Source organism: Myripristis murdjan, chromosome 7 (assembly GCF_902150065.1).
Source record: "Myripristis murdjan chromosome 7, fMyrMur1.1, whole genome shotgun sequence".
NCBI classification, from domain to species: Eukaryota; Metazoa; Chordata; class Actinopteri; order Holocentriformes; family Holocentridae; genus Myripristis; species Myripristis murdjan.
The window spans coordinates 585,178-604,300 of NC_043986.1; the positions used below are offsets into that span (position 1 = coordinate 585,178).

The 19,123-nt window shown below is 46.9% G+C and overlaps 2 protein-coding genes across 2 annotated transcripts; one reads left to right on the forward strand and one right to left on the reverse strand.

The window, feature by feature from the left end:
• The first annotated feature begins 878 nt into the window (after positions 1-878).
• LOC115361971 (tripartite motif-containing protein 16-like) lies at positions 879-2,796 on the forward strand. Its single transcript, XM_030055706.1, has one exon. The coding sequence runs from the start codon at positions 909-911 to the stop codon at positions 2,580-2,582; it is 1,674 nt and encodes a 557-aa protein (XP_029911566.1). The 5' UTR covers positions 879-908; the 3' UTR covers positions 2,583-2,796.
• A 1,498-nt stretch (positions 2,797-4,294) lies between these two features.
• On the reverse strand, positions 4,295-18,463 carry LOC115362043 (uncharacterized). The gene is made up of 16 exons (XM_030055813.1): positions 18,341-18,463; positions 16,652-16,937; positions 15,488-16,103; positions 13,366-13,442; positions 13,131-13,168; positions 12,486-12,563; positions 11,520-11,579; positions 11,270-11,419; positions 10,525-10,644; positions 10,238-10,354; positions 7,682-8,014; positions 6,750-6,866; positions 6,161-6,295; positions 5,733-5,813; positions 4,899-5,139; positions 4,295-4,353 (listed from the first exon to the last, which is right to left on the reverse strand). The coding sequence occupies exons 2-16, from the start codon at positions 16,902-16,904 to the stop codon at positions 4,295-4,297; spliced, it is 2,475 nt and encodes an 824-aa protein (XP_029911673.1). The 5' UTR covers positions 16,905-16,937; positions 18,341-18,463.
• Positions 18,464-19,123: the final 660 nt, after the last annotated feature.

Sequence of the window (19,123 nt, forward strand, 5' to 3'; positions counted from 1 at the left end):
TTGATCACCAAGATAGAAATGACTTGGAATGAAGTCGGTTTGATGATGATGAAAAAAAAAAAAAAAAAGTAGTTTTGTCATTGTATTGCAGCTCAGCTTATACATTTCTCTGGTGGGGAGCTTCAGTGGAGTGAAGCTTCATTTAATGTTCAGTACCTGACAGCTTAACTCACTACATTTTCCAAGCAGCTTGCCCAACACTGGGTCTATATGTGACACTGGAAACAAACATTTTTTCTAACTTTGAAGCTTTTTATGAGGCAATTTTAGGGGGGAGTTGGAGCTGAAGGGGTTAAAGGAGTTTTGTTTCACTTCCATAATTCTATTTATGTCACTCTATATTATTTTTTTTTAATCACCTTTCAGGACCTTACAAAATATCTGCTATTTTTCTTGTTGTTTTGCAGAGTAAATACTGTGCAGTAAACCCGATCTACATTTTTCAGACTGGATCTGTTGGATCTGTTGTGATGACTGAGCTGACTGAGTCGTCACTGACAGGAGGCTCATAATATCACTGGAGATAATATTAGCTATTGGTTGAAGATGAAAATGAGTCTTGGTCACACTGAGCCCAAATGCTACAGTTTAATTATTTCAAACACACACTGCCTCTTTAAGAGCGCTCCTCTTCCTGGACTGAAGCAGCAGCTGAACGCCTCCCGCCTCTGTCTGATCTCAAACATCACGAGTTCGATTCTGCCCAGATATTTCCTGCTTCTCAGATCTGACGGTTTAAAGACGAGTGGAAACAACACCGTGTGAAGGACAAGAGCCCACAAGCCCATTTACAGCAGATCAGCGAGTGACTGTGAGGAAAAGCTGCTGTTTGCTTTGGATCGGAGCACAACTCTGATCTGTTGATAGGAAGTCAAACTATCAGACGTTCAGTGTGACTGAGAGGGGAAATGGCTCAGCGAGGAATTCAGCCGGACTCGGCAAAGTTTTGCTGTTCCATCTGTCTGGACCTGCTGAAGGATCCGGTGACTCTTCCCTGTGGACACAGCTACTGCATGAGCTGTATTAAAGACTGCTGGGATGCAGAGGAGCACAAGGGAATCTACAGCTGCCCGCAGTGCAGACAGACCTTCACACCGAGGCCTGTCCTGGAGAAAAGCACCATGTTAGCAGAGTTACTGGAGGAAATGAAGACGATGGGACTCCAAGCTGCTCCTCCTGATCTCTGCTATGCTGGACCTGGAGATGCAGCCTGTGATTTCTGCACTACCAGAAAGCGAAAAGCCCTCAAGTCCTGCCTGGTGTGTCTGGCCTCTTACTGTGAGCAGCACCTCCAGCCTCACTACAATATCGCTCCATTAAAGAAACACAAGCTGGTGGAAGCCACCGTGAAGCTTCACGAGAACATCTGCTCTCGTCACGATGAGGTGATGAAGATCTTCTGCCGCACTGATCAGCAGTGCATCTGTTCTCTCTGCTCCATGGATGAACATGAAGGCCACCGCAAAGTCTCAGCTGCAGCAGAAAGGACCGAGAGGCAGGAAGAGCTCGGGCTGAGTCGGCGAAAAATCCAGCAGAGAATCCAGGACACAGAGAAAGACGTGAAGGTGCTTCAGCAGGAGGTGGAGGCCATCAGTCGCTCTGCTGATAAAGCAGTGGAGGACAGTGAGGAGATCTTCACTGAGCTGATCCGCCTGCTTGAGAAAAGAAGGTCTGATGTGAAGCAGCAGATCAGATCCCAGCAGGAAGAGGAAGTGAGTCGGGCTGAAGAAGTTCAGGAGAAGCTGAAGCAGGAGATCGCTGAGCTGAGGAGGAAAGACGCTGAGCTGGAGCAGCTCTCACACACACAGGATCACATCCATTTTCTACAGAATTACCCCTCGCTCTCATGTCTCAGTGAATCTACACACTCACCCAGCATCAACATCCGTCCTCTGAGCTACTTTGAGGATGTGACTGCAGCTGTGTCCGAGCTGAGAGACAAACTACAGGAGCTTCTTAGTGAGGAATGGTCCAAGATCTCACTGACAGGGACTGGAGTGGATGTTCTACTGCCACAACCAGAGCCCAAGACCAGAGCTGAGTTCTTACAGTATTCATGTCACATCACTCTGGATCCAAACACAGCAAACACACAGCTGTCATTATCTGAGGAGAACAGAAAAGCAACATTAACAGCAAAAGAACAGTCATATCCCAGTCACCCAGACAGATTTACTGGATGTTGGCAGGTCCTGAGCAGAGAGAGTCTGACTGGACGTTGTTACTGGGAGGTGGAGTGGAAGGGGAAAGTTGATATTGCAGTCTCATATCAGGATATCAGCAGAACAGGGAGCAGGGATGCATGTGGATTTGGATTCAGTGACAAATCTTGGGCATTGGTTTGTTATAACAAGAAGTGTCACTACAGACACAACAATATCAAAACTAAGATCCCAGGCCGTGTGTCCTCCAGAGTGGGAGTGTACCTGGATCACAGAGCAGGTGTTCTGTCCTTCTACAGCGTCTCTGAAACCATGACTCTCCTCCACAGAGTCCAGACCACGTTCACTCAGCCTCTCCATGCTGGAGTCTGGATTCCTAATTATAGTGGAGACAGTGCAGAGTTCTGTGAGCTCAGGTAGACAGGAGGGATTAAAGCAGCTCTGTGTGAGGTTCTGTCGTCTGTTTCTAGAACATCTGTGTTGGTAAGCGCTTGTTTCTGTTGTGTTTCTGCACTGCACCGGCCACAGATCACCTGTCACTCAAACTGTGTGGGCGGGACTATGATTCTCTTCCTAGGTCTCAGTGAAACAACATCAGTTGAAATACAAAAGAAGTCTTTTTTTCCCCCTCAAGAACTACACACATCTTAATTTTAAAAGGAGTATTCTGCAAAATATTTTGTTGTATTTTTATTTTGCTGTTAAAAGCTCATTGCTGTGGTTTCTCAGTCCTGCACTTCCCAGACCTCACCTGTGGCACATTGTGTTCTTGGTCTGGTTAGCCATGGTGGATATAGGTTGAACTCCATCAGTCGACAGTAGAGAGAAGCCAAATGAACTGCACTTCACAGGGAAATGCAAAAAAATATCACTGATTAAACTGTTGAAGGCTCTTTATGATTCTTAACTTCACTCAGTATTTACTGTATCATGTTTTTGCTGCTCAATGGAGTCAGAAGTGTGTTTGCACTCTTCCTTCTTTGTAGCTGAACAGCTATTTGTTGATTTGGTTTCCAGCACTTTATGATGTTTTTATTAAATGCACTGCAAATGAAATGATTCTTCTTGTCACTGGGAAATGATTCATGTGTTCCTCCACAGTGTTGACATGCTGGTTTAACAGGTCGAGTGTGAGAATCACGTGACTACTGAGATAGAAACGCCTGTTAAATATTCTTCTTCTTCTCTTGTTTTATGTTTGTGTGGGAGGGGCCATAGAGAGAATAAAACACACCAGGCCATGTTTTACTTCACTGTGCACTAGAAATGTTTGAGTGCAAACCAGATACAGTTTGAGTCGCTTTTTAAATAAATGATTTTTGTATAACTGTAGTCCCCCTTACAGTGCGGTGGCAGGGTGAGATAGGCCCCTGTGACCTCTGCGACCCCTGTGACCTCTGCAACCCCTGCAGTGGAGCTAATATCAGTTTGTTATGAACCCTATCGATCCCTTTCAAATAAACCAGAAATACGAGAAATGAGACCTCAGCATGACAAATGATGATATCACAAGTTTTAATTAAAAACTCTTTAAAAACACTTTAGATTCATATCAAAAGATTTTTTTTTTATAAAATAGAAAATACAACTGGGTATTTACCTTTACAGAAACTCTTTCTCTTGAAGAAACAGACCGGAAACAGGAAGAGAAAAGGTCATGTGACTCCCTCACAGTGACACTGAACAAACTACAGGGGGCGCCACCGAGCTGGACCCTCACAAAACCACAACCAGCACTCTTCATGTTCAGTGACCCTAACCCTGGTTCTGTATTCTTCTTTTCTCATAAATTTACCACTTTAATCTTGTTAATTCAGAGGGTTTTTTTCCCTCTGAATGTTACACCTCCTCCTCCATAAAGTGGCCCTAACACGCCATCATACTGTAACAAATGGGAAAAAAACAACAACAGTGAAATGACATTAAACCAAACAATGCCACTGGAGGATTTCCTCTTTAGGTCCTTAAAGCTCCATCCCAGTGATTTTGAATGTTTTCAGTTTTCCATGTAAACTCCAGATTTCACCTCACAGAGTCAGACTGGGAGTTTGTGGCTGAGCAGCCGCCTTATAATGTTTTTAGAGTTCAGTGAGAGGACGAGCGTCAGGCGGTGAGGTAGGCGAGGTCTGGCCTCAGACTGGCTCTGGGTCCGGACGGCCTGTCGGGGCCACCGGGGGAGTGGGGTCATAATCTGAGAAAAACACTCAGAGATTAAAGTCACAAATTTATGAGAAAAAACTCAACAATTTGGGGATTACAAAGATCACAAATTTACAAGAAAAATCTCAGAGAAACAGTTTTTCCTCTGCTCTGGGATCTAGTAATGAAATTCTACTTTGCAGCAGGACTAGTTTTCTGACTTATTTTATCATAAATTTATTACTATAATCTCAGAAGTGTTTTTCTCATATATTTATGCATTTTTTCCAGTAAATTTACCATCTTAATCTCAGAGAATACTCAAGTTTTCTTCTCGTCAGTTTACAAGTGAACTCGTAATATCACCCCCCCCTCCCCAAACTGAAGTGCCAACGATGAGGACTTCACTACCCAGAATTCCCATGTGCTGAGGTCAGCTGAGGTCACAGTGTGTGTCTGTCCGCCTGTGAGGAGAACACTTTCATATTTTACAGTAAAATCTCAAACTACAGCAGCTTTAAAGGAACATTCCACCTAAAAGACCTCGGCTGGTTCATTCAGTTTGTCAGAGAAAAAAATCCAATCCATCCAACCAACAGCCTGACGGCACGGGGGGCGTGACCCGCCGGGAGGTGACCCGCCGGGACGTGACCCGCCGGGACGTGGCCCGCCGGGAGGTGACCCGCCGGGACGTGACCCGCCGGGACGTGGCCCGCCGGGGCGTGGCCCGCCGGGGCGTGACCCGCCGGGGCGTGACCCGCCGGGGCGTGACCCGCCGGGGCGTGACCCGCCGGGAGGTGACCCGCTGGGGCGTGACCCGCCGGGAGGTGACCCGCCGCTCCAGGGTTTAACAAAGGTCCCACTCCAGGATGTTTCAAGCCCGAGTTCAGTGCCTTGTGGCCGAGAAGCTCAAAGTGTCAGGTAAATTTTGTTGGTTGTACGTGTTGTTTACAAAAAAAAAAAAAAAAAAACACGAACACATTAACAACACGTTAACAACATGTTAACAACATGTTAACAACATGCTAACAACACGCTAACAACACGCTAACAACACGCTAACAACGTGTTGATGGAAGTGTCAACTTTGTCATGTTTTTGACCTGTTTGGGCTTCCGTACACGCGTGGCGCCGCAGAGCCGTGACGCCGCGGAGAGGAAACGTGCGTGTGGATCCAGGATCTCTGACGTCTCCAGGACATTTTCCAGGTTTTCCAGTGTTTTGACAGAGTTTGAGGTTGAGGCTCACAGGGGTGGGGTTAGTGCCTGGCTCAGCGACACTATGGCAGGACTGCTACCCATGATGCACTGCTGGAGGTCAGAGGTCAGAGGTCAGAGAGCTGGCAGGGATGAACCCCCCACTCCCCCACTGACAGGCAGGACAGGTGAGGGAGGGCGGGGCCACCAGCAGGTGGCAGGAAGTGGATCGGACCTGCAGGGGCCGCGCCGGGACTCGAACCTGCGAGCCCCGACACACGACGAGGCTCTCCAGGTCCAACAGCAGAGACACCAGCTGCAGCAACACACAGGTTAGCATCGTTAGCATTCCCCATTCAAACGAATGGCAGCACAAGCTAGCCAGCTAGCGTCCTGTCAGCTCAGACGCAGAGAAGCAACAGGACTTTAACCAGTTAGAACCAGTTAAAACCAGTTAGAACAGAACCAGTTAAAACCAGTTAGAACAACATGAGGACACATTTAACAAAGACTCACAAGGAAACGATGAGAGGCCTCAAAAAATAAAAATTACATGAAAATTGCAAAATTAATTACAAAATTAACAAGAAAAACTGATTTAAATGATTAATTTAAACATGAGATGAGTGTGTGTGTGTGTGTGTGTGTGTGTGTGTGTGTTACCTGGCTCAGCTCTCTCAGCCGGGCGGTGTGTGTGCTGTACAGTGTGTGTGTGTGTGGCAGTGCACGGCCGTGCACGGTGACGTGGTAGAAGAGGCCGAGCTGCACGTGCACGATGGTGTGGCACATGGAGGAGAGCTGCAGGACGACAAGACACACCTTAATCTGAGATTACCTCACCTAATCTGATCTGATGTTAACAGTCTAATCTGATGTGCTCATCTCTGAGTAGATTCAATGCCACTGTCAGTCTGATCTAATTTAATCTGATTGATCAAATGTGATTGAATCTGATCTGATTTGAATTTATTTCTAATCTAAGATGTTTGATCTAATCTGGTTTTGTATAATTCAATGTAATCTGATCTATTAGAATATTTTATGATCTACAAAACTAATTCAATAATCTGATCTGATCTAAACTCCCTCCATCAAATATCAAATATGACACACACACACGCACACGCACACACGCACACACACACGCACACACACACACGCACACACACGCACACGCACACACACACGCACACACACACACCTTGGAGCACTGCAGCAGCTGCAGCAGCGGCCCGGCGGCGAGCACGGCCACCCAGTGAGCCGGCAGCACCGAGCTCCTCGCCGCCCGCAGCAGCCGCAACAAGCCCCGCCCACCTGCATCCTCACAGCTGACCCCGCCCCCCGACGGCAGACTGTACACGTCAGGGACCTGCGGGGAGAGTGACAGAGATTAGATTAGATTAGATTAGATTAGATGAGATGAGACGAGATGAGACTAGGTTAGGTTAGCTAAAATCAGGTTGGATTAAATTAGATTAAATTAGAATATATTAAATTAGGTTAGATTAGATTATATCAGATTGGGTTAGATTTGTTGAGATTAGATTAGAATAGATTAGATTAGAACAGATTAGATTACACTGATTACGTTAGAGTAGATTAGATTAGAAAAGATTAGATTAGGTTAGACTAGATTATATTTAATTAGAATAAATTATATTAGATTAAATTAGATTGGATTAGGTGAGATTAGATAAGATTAAATTAGAATAGATTATATTAGATTCAATTAGGTTAGATTAGTTGAGATTAGATTCAATTAGAACAGATTAGACCACATTGATTAGATTAGAACAGATTAGATTAGGTTAGATTAGATTAGATTAATTAGAATAGATTAGATAATCTAATCTAATATATTCTAATTAATCTAATCTAATCTAACCTAATCTAATCTGTTCTAATCTAATTAGATTAGATTAGATTAGATTAGATTGGATTAGGTTAGATTAGATTAGTTTAAATTAGATTAGACTACATTCGATTACATTATGTTAAATTAGATTACAGTGCATTTCATAAAATGATATCATGTTGAGTTAGGCTACATTGGATTAAATTATATTACTGTTGATTAATAGATTAGATTAGATTTGATTTGAGTAAATTACATGAGATTAATGAAATGATGACATCTTTAAAAGTCTATGCAGATTTAATATCCGCTGTGTGTGACTGACTGACCGAGGGGAGGTCCTCCAGTGTGACATCATCATCATCATCATCATCATCATCATCATCATTGTCGTCCAGTGTCAGGTCTTCCCCGCCCTCTATGATGTCATCAGGAGTCGTGGGCGTGGCCTCATCACAGTCGGACTCTGGCAGCTCCACTTCGATGTCGTAGTGCTGCCGCTCCTCCCTCTGCTCCGCCTCCCCATGCCAGGCCCCGCCCCCTGCTCCCCTGCTGTCGTCGATCTGAAGCTCCGCCTCCTCCTGTTTGGGGCACAGGAGTGGAGGAGGAAGAGGAGGAGGGCAGGCGAGGGCGGCGGTCAGGTGCAGCTGAGGCTCCTCCTCCTGCACACAAACATGAACGACAGGAAGTGATGCGTGTTTTCAGGACAGGGCTTCTGGGTAGGCAGCGATTTCCCAGAATCCCCTGCAACAGTTTCAAAAATACACTCCGCTGATAACGAGGAAGAGTCTGGAGAACAGGACAAAGCACAGAGCTGTGAACACCAGACCAGGCAGCATCATCATCCTCATCATCACCATCATCATCATCACCATCATCATTATCATCATCACCATCATCACCATCATCACCATCACCATCATCATCACCATCATCATCATCACATCATCATCCTCCTCATCATCATCATCACATCATCATCCTCCTCATCATCATCATCATTATCATCATCATCACCATCATCACCATCATCACCATCACCATCATCATCACCATTATCATCATCACATCACCATCATCATCATCATCATCATCATTATCATCATCATCACCATCATCACCATCATCGTCATCATTATTGTCATCATCACCATCATCATCCTCATCCTCATCATCCTCATCCTCCTCATCATCATCCTCATCATCATCACATCTTCATCATCACCATCATCATCATCATTATCGTCATAATCACCATCATCACCATCACCATCATCACCATCATCACCATCATCCTCATCACATCCTCATCCTCATCACCATCATCATCATCATCATCATCATCCTCATTATCATCACCATCATCATCTTCATCACCATCATCATCTTCATCATCATCATCACCATCACCACATCATCATCTTCATCACCAGCATCATCCTCATCATCATCATCACATCATCATCATCCTCATCATCATCATCCTCATCATCCTCATCATTATCATCATCATCATCATCATCATCTTCATCCTCATCATCATCATCATCAAATAACTGGGTAAAAATGAAATTTAAAAATAGAATCTGGGGGGAAACACCCAGAAACAGATTTCCCTGCGTGAGCGAACATAAACGAGGCTCGGCTCAGGATGAAGCTCAACGGCATCGTGCTTTTTATTCACATCAGGTATTTCTTAGTTTTCTGCAAACAGAACAGGGCCGGAGCTGATTTGATTTTCATGATTCATTTTCTAACAATCTGATTCCCTTATTGCTAATTTCTAGATATTAAACACAGCATCAAATATTCATCTGTGACCTTCATTCACTTTCAGAGCATTTAAAAAGATTAAGTGTGGAAATTATGAAGAAATAACACTTCATAGTTTATTATTGTGCGTGTGTGTGTGTGTGTGTGTGTGTGTGTGTGTGTGTGTGATACCTGAGGTAGTGTGCTGAAGGTGAGGTTGGAGCCAGAGAGGATGCTGGGAAGAAAATGGCTGCAGTCCAGAGTCAAGTGAAACTGCAGGAAACAAATGAAACAGTCAGCTGAACAGTGTGTGTGTGTGTGTGAGTGTGTGTGTGTGAGTGCGTGTGTGTGTGTATGTGTGTTACCTGGATTTGTGTCCCACTCAGCAGCTCCTCAGCAGGCAGCTGTGCAGTTCCACTGACCGACACGGACGGAGTTAACTACAACACACACACAGACACACACACTCACACACACACACACACACACACACACACACACACACACACACACACACACACACACACACACACACACACAGAGTGCCCTCATTTGGTGAAACATCAGAGCACTGAGTGGAGTTACATGGGTGAACAGTGTCCTGGTCCAAATGCAGCTGTGACCCCTGACCCCTGACCCCTGACCCCTGACCTCTGACCCCTGACCTCTGACCTCCACTGCCTCAGAGCTTGTTCACGAGTTTCACACAACAAACACCAGAAATGCAGTGAAGACCATTTTTAAATATTAAAAACAAACGTCATGAAATTTCTGATTTCTTCAGGCTTTACACTGAAGCTCTGAGGTGCAGTTCCCCTGCAGGCCACCAGGGGGAGCAGCCTGGAGCTTGGTTTGTAACACCTGGCGCCTGTGGCTGTGCTGGAGAGCGTCCTGTATCCATGGCTACATGAGGCAAGTGACTGGGAGTGGTTGAGTCCACATGGTCCTCATGTGGACAAAAATAAGACCTATTTTTATTTTTTAGGTTTAAAAATATTTTCTCTTTCGCTCAGCACGAGACGGCACGACACACCTGGGTTTGTGTTTCTCTTCTCGTGCCCTGATTGGCTGAGTTCAAGCAGCCACGACTGAGGTGTGCAGGACGTCCAATGAGGAGCGTCCGTCAGACTGACCTGAGCAGACTGAGGCTCCTCCTCCTCTTCCTCCTTCAGCCGAGGCCACACATCATCATCATCATCATCATCATCAGCGCCGTCCCTCCTCTCCATCTTCATCCTCCTCCTCACCTCCTGAACACAACACCACTGAGTAGAACCGCGCAGAGTAGAACACACACAGAACACACACAGAACACACACAGAACACACACAGAACATACACAGAACACACACAGAACACACACAGAACACACACAGAACACACACAGAACACACACAGAACCGAGCAGAACACGGCCCACCTCCTCCTCCAAGCGTTTCTTCAGGCGGCTGCTTCTCTTTGGGGTTGCCGTGGTAACCGTGTCTTCCCCATCCTCAGGACGGTCTGCTCGTCTCCGTTTGGACTTGAGCTTCTTGGGCTCCTGCAGAACCAAAACACAAAGAACCTAAACACACAGAACCAAGACACATAGAACCAAGACACACAGAACCTAAACACACAGAACCAAGACACACAGACCCTAAACACACAGAACCTAAACACACAGAACCAAGACACACAGACCCTAAACACACAGAACCTAAACACACAGACCCTAAACACAAACAACGTAAACACACAGACCCTAAACACACAGAACCTAAACACACAGAACCTAAACACAAACAACGTAAACACACAGACCCTAAACACACAGAACCTAAACACACAGAACCTAAACACAAACAACGTAAACACACAGACCCTAAACACACAGAACCTAAACACACAGAACCTAAACACAAACAACGTAAACACACAGACCCTAAACACACAGAACCTAAACACACAGAACCTAAACACACAGAACCTAAACACACAGACCCTAAACACAGACCCTAAACACACAGAACCTAAACACACAGAACCTAAACACAAACAACCTAAACACACAGAACCTAAACAAAAACAACCTAAACACACACTGGGGTCAGCGGTCTGGGGTCAGCGGTCGGAGGTCAGCGGTCGGAGGTCAGGGGTCAGGGGTCAGGGGTCAGCGGACTCACCAGCACCTGGCAGGTGCGCAGGCGACACTTCTGCTTCTTGGTGTTCTGACCGCCGAACTTGGTCTTGTCCAGGCAGTGGTCACATTTCCCACAATCCTTTCTGAGACACGCCTCGCAGCCCCCGCAGCACGTACGCCTCCGCCTGGCCTTCTGAGAGGTCAAAGGTCAAAGGTCAGAGGTCACAGGGTACATGGAAAACTGCCTGTGTGCGTGTGTGTGTGTGTGTGTGTGTGTGTGTGTGTGCTCTCACAGGAGGCGGGCTCTCCCACAGTGGGCAGGGCAGCAGGGGCTCCTCCTTCTTCTGGAGTCCCTGGAGGACCAATCAGAGAGCAGGATGATGCTGCACTGAAGGTTATCAGGTGAGTTGAGTTTTTTATAAAAATTCTTAGATCAGATATCGTTTAGGAGAGGACAGAGAGACACGGAGACGTAGGACGGCGTGTCAGGGCCGAGACAAAAGCATACAGAGCCGAAGGAAGGAGGTAAAAAAAAAAAACCATGAAAAAACTCAGTGAAACCAGTTTGTCCTCCTCCTGTGGGATCCAGTCTGAAGGAGATCCTGCTGGTCTGAGTCCAGAACCCCAACCTCCTCCTCAGCATCTGGACTCTGAAGAGACGTTGCTGTGACTTGGGCCGATTCAGAAGAAAACAATCTGCTGATTCTGGGCTCAGATCAGCAGGATCTCCTTGTTCCTGAATCCCATGTCAGAGTAGAATCTGCTGAGGGGATCAGCTGCAGGCCTGAGACACGGCCAGCAGGGGGCAGCACAGGTGGAGCCTCGGCCAGCAGTGGGCAGCACATCAGCACATCAATTTGTGACTTCATAATCTCAGATTTTTAACTTTTTTTTTCAGTCCACATGTGTTCTTGTGGCCTGTTGTAAAATGGTGTGTGTGTGCAGACTGGGGCCTAAACAGTCTTGGAGCTGCATCAGTTGGCTTTGACTGGAAAGCTGAGACTCTTGTGGATTCAATGAGCCACATTTGATTCCTGTGTGATGATGTTGGCCCCCATAGCAGCCATTTCACTGCAGCCAGAGACTTTTGTCCAACTGGACGTCGCTGGAGAAAATGACCTCTAGTGACCTCTAGGAGAATCACAGCCTCATCAGACTTTACAGACACAAACTAGAGGAGGATTCAAAAAACAATACCGCAATAAATAAATCAGTAGATAAACAGATCGTCACAGTCCTGGTATATTTCTGTGACTGACCTGCCTGGTGTCCATGACGCTGCCTCCTTCTTCCTGTTTGACCTCTGACCTCCCCAGCACCCAGCTGTCATCCCCCACCTGGACACAACACACAGTGAACTACAGACACACACACACACACACACAAAACTACAACTCCCACACTGCAGCAGCTGCCGGTCACACACCACCGAGATGCTGCATTCACTTCCCCAAGGAAAGACGAGAAAAGCAGCGTTTGTACGTCTGTACAGAGCGACGTAAACGTGTACGCTGATGACGCTGACTTATATTTGGTGATTATAAAATGATAGTGGTGCTGTTTTTATGACTGTGACTTGAAAACTGGCGACATACACTTGAACTGTTCTCACACAACGCTGAGTCATGCTGAGTTTTGATGATTCAGACATGATTATGACCTGCATACTGACTGAATTTTGATGATTACTCGCCCGGCGACCGACTCGAGTTTGAACTCGGGACTCGATCGGGGCTCCGCGTCTTCTCAGTGTTTCTCTAAATGTGGATCTGATCATGTGATTGGTTAAGACACAGACAGACCGTGATCGTGTGACCTGACAACGCAACACGCGTGACAGAGCTCATCACGCCTGCTGCTTCCCGACACAAACAAACTAAATGAACTAAAAATCCCAAACTCACCTTCCTGAACACGATGCTGGTAGGTTTCTGTGTGTCGGCTGGAGAACACACAAGCAGCAGTTCATTTCCACAGAATGTCCACACACACACACACACACACACACACACACACGCACACACACACACTTGGCAAGATTGTAATAAATTGACAGATTCAGACTGACTGACTGATTGAGTGATTGATTGATTGACTGATTGATAGATTGATTGACTGATTGATAGATTGACTGATTACCTGAGCAGAAGGAGGAGCAGGCCTCAGCAGGGTTGGGCTCATAGCGGTAGCAGGGACTGGAGGAAACCTGATCTGAGCTTCAGGCAGAACAACAAATTCAGAACCTTTCAGAATAAAAGCCGCCAACAACCTGAATCCATCAGCCAGGACGTAAAACAGTAAAACAGTAAAACAGTAAAACAGTTCTGTCATCAGAACCTGACTGACTATCCAGTCAAATGTGACAGCAAATATCAGCATTACACAAACCACATCAGACAGACATCAACTAAAAAGCTACAGCTGCAAACAGCAATGAGAGAGGCCAAGCGCCCGTGCAGAACACAGGACAGAACACGGGACAGAACGTGGGACAGAACACAGGACAGAACACAGGACAGAACACGGGACAGAACACGGGACAGAACGTGGGACAGAACACAGGACAGAACGTGGGACAGAACACAGGACAGAATGTGGGACAGAACACAGGACAGAACACAGGACAGAACACGGGACAGAACGTGGGACAGAACACAGGACAGAACGTGGGACAGAACGTGGGACAGAACACGGGACAGAACACGGGACAGAACGTGGGACAGAATACGGGACAGAACACGGGACAGAACGCGGGACAGAACACGGGACAGAACGCGGGACAGAACGCGGGACAGAACACAGGACAGAACACGGGACAGAACACAGGACAGAACACGGGACAGAATGCGGGACAGAACACGGGACAGAACGCAGGACAGAATGTGGGACAGAACACGGGACAGAACGCGGGACAGAATGTGGGACAGAATACGGGACAGAACGCAGGACAGAATGTGGGACAGAACACAGGACAGAACACGGGACAGAATGCGGGACAGAACACGGGACAGAACGCAGGACAGAATGTGGGACAGAACGCGGGACAGAACGCGGGACAGAACACAGGACAGAACACGGGACAGAATACAGGACAGAACACGGGACAGAACGCAGGACAGAATGTGGGACAGAACACGGGACAGAACGCGGGACAGAATGTGGGACAGAATACGGGACAGAACGCGGGACAGAACGCGGGACAGAATGTGGGACAGAACACGGGACGGAACACGGGACAGAACGTGGGACAGAACGTGGGACAGAATGTGGGACAGAACGCGGGACAGAATGTGGGACAGAACACGGGACAGAACGTGGGACAGAACACGGGACAGAACGTGGGACGGAACACGGGACGGAACACGGGACGGAACGCGGGACGGAACGCGGGACGGAACGCGGGACGAAATGCGAGACAGAACACGGGACAGAACGCGGGACAGAACGCGGGACAGAATGCGGGACAGAACGCGGGACAGAACACGGGACGGAACATGGGACGGAACGCGGGACGGAACGCGGGACAGAACGCGGGACAGAAAACGGGACAGAATGCGGGACAGAACACGGGACGGAACACGGGACGGAACACGGGACGGAACACGGGACAGAATGTGGGACAGAACACGGGACGGAACACGGGACGGAACACGGGACGGAACACGGGACAGAATGTGGGACAGAACGCGGGACAGAACGTGGGACAGAACGCGGGACAGAACGTGGGACAGAATACGGGACAGAACACGGGACAGAACGCGGGACGGAACGCGGGACAGAACGCGGGACAGAACGCGGGACAGAACACGGGACAGAACGCGGGACAGAACACGGGACGGAACACGGGACAGAACGCGGGACACATTTACCCCTCGCCTCAAATGACAACCTGCGTTACAGGCCACGCCCACTGGTACTACATTTTGACCAAATCTGTAATTTATAATCATATTTCATGAGATTTGGTTCAGCCAATTACAAGATATATACTTGTGGTGATTGTGGCGCCCCCTGTGGGTCCACAGTGAAGCACTTTTGCACACAAACCTGATTCAAATTTCAGTACAATAAAAGAGGATTTATAGCATCTATACAAAAATATAGAAAACATAGAAATATAATTACAGTGTATTTAATCCAGAATGACTGTGATGTCAAATTTAATTACAACGCACTTACTAATTAAATGAATGACTCAGTGAATGTTTGTAATAGTAAATTCACATGTGTTATGCAGCTGTAACCACGGTAACGCTCTTACCTCACCACAGGCTTGGCCTCCTCTGATTGGCTGCCGGCTGGCGGCGCGGCGGCGAAGGCGTCGCCGTCCTGGAGCAGCAGAGTCTTGGTGTAGTTGTGGTCTGTGAAGTCTGATTGGCTGAGGAGGCTGTTGTCGTTGTTGTCGTTGTTGTCGTTGCTGTTGTTGTCATTGTTGTTGTGTTTGTGTAGTGACTTCCTCCTGTGGCCCCGCCTCCCTCCGCGGCGTTTCCCGTTGGGGGCGGAGTCTGCAGCTTCGCCCTGATATTTAACCTGAAGTTTCTTCACGAACCGCCTGACTGGACGTCTGTCGTCGCCGTCGTCCAGGTCCAACGGCTCCATCCAATCAGCTGCCTCGCTTCCTCCTCCCCCCTCCTCCTCCTCCTCCCTCCTCGCAGTCAGGTTGAGCACTTCCTGTTGGCTGTGGCGAGCGATGACGATCACACACCGCTTCATCCTGGGGAGGACTCCCTCCCCTCCTCCTGCCAGATCTTCAGATCCGCTCTCCACCACCTCCTTCGCCTTTGGCTCCGCCCCCCACGGCGGCGTCACTTCCTGCTCGTTGGCGTCTCCATTGACCGGCAGCCGCTTCCCGTCAGGAGCTTCCTGCTGACGACTTCCTGCGGCACAAACACACCTCAAGTTCACATTTTAAATATGGCATTTAAATAGTCATTATATTTTAATATTTTTTAAATTCTATAATATATTATTATCATTTTAATCATTATAGATTTATTGTCCTTTTTTAAAATAATGTTTTATACATGTATATGTTTTTTGTACTAATGTTCACGTTAGTTGTTGTTAGTAATTATTCCTTCTTGTTTTTTGATTGTTTGGGTTTTTTTTGCACATTTTCTTGCAGTTTTCCTGAATTTTTTTTTTTTTTTTTTTTTTCAGTCATTTTCAGTTCGGTCTTTTTTTTTTTTTTTTACATGTTTTAGTAATTTTTGCTTTTTTTTGTGAGAGTAGGTTTTTGAAAAAGTTGACATGCACAGTATTTTGGTAGTTTTTTTTAGTTCCGATCATTTTTTTCTTCTTGATTTTTCATGGGGCCTCAAGGGAAATCATTTAATTAATTAATAATAATAATAATAATAATAAATGACTGAATTTGTCGTCTGTTCTTCATGTTGTTCACACCAGATAACAGATGACATCAGACCTCGCCCCTCCTCCACCCTCCTCGTCCTCGCTGCGCCTCCTTCATCCTCCTCTCCTCCTCCTCCTCCTCCTCCTCGTCTCCCTATTGGTCTGTTCTTCTCACCGTCTTCGCCAAGCTCCGCCCACGGAGAGAGCTCGTCCAATCGCGCCGCGTCCATCTGTGTCTCTGCCATGTGAGACCGCCCCTCGGCTACCGTGGCCAATGAGGACGGCTGTCGCTGTCTGTGGGCGTGGCCTCCGGCTCCACGCTCCATCTGATTGGTCCGGTCATTAACTGACAGTTAGCTCTAATTATGTTGTTAATAAGACACACACACACACACACACACACACACACACACACAGGTTTTAGCATGGTTAATATTTCTGTGGTTTCAAATCAAAACAGACAGTAGATTTGTTTTCCTTTGTTAACCCTTTGAAACCTGGATGGGCTGAAACGGACTCTTACTTTGTTGATTTGATGTATTTCCTGTTGAAACAGGAAGTTGGGGCGGGACAGACCAAACCCAAACCCAACCAGCCCTGCGTTCCAGTACCCACACTACCATACTATCATACTACCATACTACCATACTATTTAGTATGCAAGAAAAAGAATGAGTATGTCCCAGTACATAGTATGTCAGATGCAGTATGCCAAGAGTACCAGGATGTTCTACTACACCAAAGAAAGAATGAAAGAAAGAAAGAAAGAAAGAAAGAAAGAAGAGATAGAAGATGACCTGAAAATTGCCAAAAAAAAGAGAGAAAGAAGAAAGCGACAGAAGAGAGTCAGGCCTTTCCCGCCGCATAAACTTACAACTTCAAACTCAGAGAATCTACGTTTTTTTCTCGTAAACTTTAATTTTGGATTTTTTTTTCTCATAATATTTCCCTGCCTACGCCTCACCTGCCTGACTCCTGACCGCAGCCTCACCTGTCTGACACCTGACCGCAGCCTCACCTGCCTGACACCTGACCGCAGCCTCACCTGCTGCAGGTGAGGCTCTGTGCTGAAACCTGCACCTGAAGCCCTAAACCCTGCTGCTCTCATGTGACAGTAAACGCATCATCAGGGACATCATCAGGTAGGAACAGCACGCTGCCATCACACACACACACACACACTCACACACACACACACACACACACACACACACACACACACACACACACACACACACACACACACACACACTCACACACACTCAGACTCACACACACACACTCTCTCTCTCTCTCTCTCACACACACGCACTGTCTCTCTCTCTCTCTCACACACACACACACACACACACACACACACACACTCACACTCACACACACTCTCTCTCTCTCTCTCTCTCTCTCTCTCTCTCTCTCTCTCTCTCTCTCTCTCTCTCACACACACACACACACACACACACACACACACACACACACACACACACACACACACACACACACTCACACACACACACACACACACACACACACACACACTCACACTCACACACACACACACACACACACACACACACACACACACACACAGCGGACATGTTTTCCTCGCGGCAGCTCAGAAACTTTCTGTCCTCCGCTGTTTCTTCTTCTCTGCTTCCGGTCTGCGGCCTCCTGTCTGTCTGCTCGTGTCGGTCTCGCGCTCTGTTCTCACCTGTCTGTCTCTCTCCTGGTAATTAGCAGGTTAATTAAAGCAGTTTGATCTCACCGCTCGGCTCGCGCCGCCGCCTGCCTCCTGCTCCGCTCGCGCCGCCTTCACGGCCCGTCGGCAGCGTGGGAACCCGCAGCGTCACCGCACAGAGAGCCCACTGGGAGAACTGGGACTTTTCCAGCCTGCTCTGGACCCTGGAGAGGACAGAATCAGGCCCCGCCCCCACACCACTCAGTGTACGGACGGTGAGGAAGAGGAGGAGGAGGAAGAATCAGAAAAACTTGATTGATCCCCGAGGGGAAGCTCAGCGGCTCCAGAGAAGAATTTCATTTCTTTTAGGAATGGAGGCGCGTTCACCCTTCATCATCCTTTACAATAGAACTGAATAGAAGAGAATAGAAAGCCTTTAGTGTTGTTGCACATGCACAGCAACATTCAGAGCGCCCCCTGCTGGTCAGAGCCAATCAGTAAAACAAAGTAAGATAAGATAAGATAAGATAAGATAAGATAAGATATGCCTTTATTGATCCCACAATGGGGAAATTCCCAGTGTTGACAGCAACAGTACATGCATACACATACACACATACACATATCGTGCACTCAATGCACATAAGTAGACTGTATAAAAAATAAGAGTAAACAATATAAAAATATAAAAATAAAAAGGATATAAAAAGAGGATATGTAGGTATACATATGTACAATATACAAGTATACAGTGGCAGTGTGAATGGAGCCAATAAATATGCATTAATATGCATATGTGGTGCGGTTATGGTGGGATATGTAAGTGTACATAAACACAATATACATAGTAATATACGTAGTAATATACAT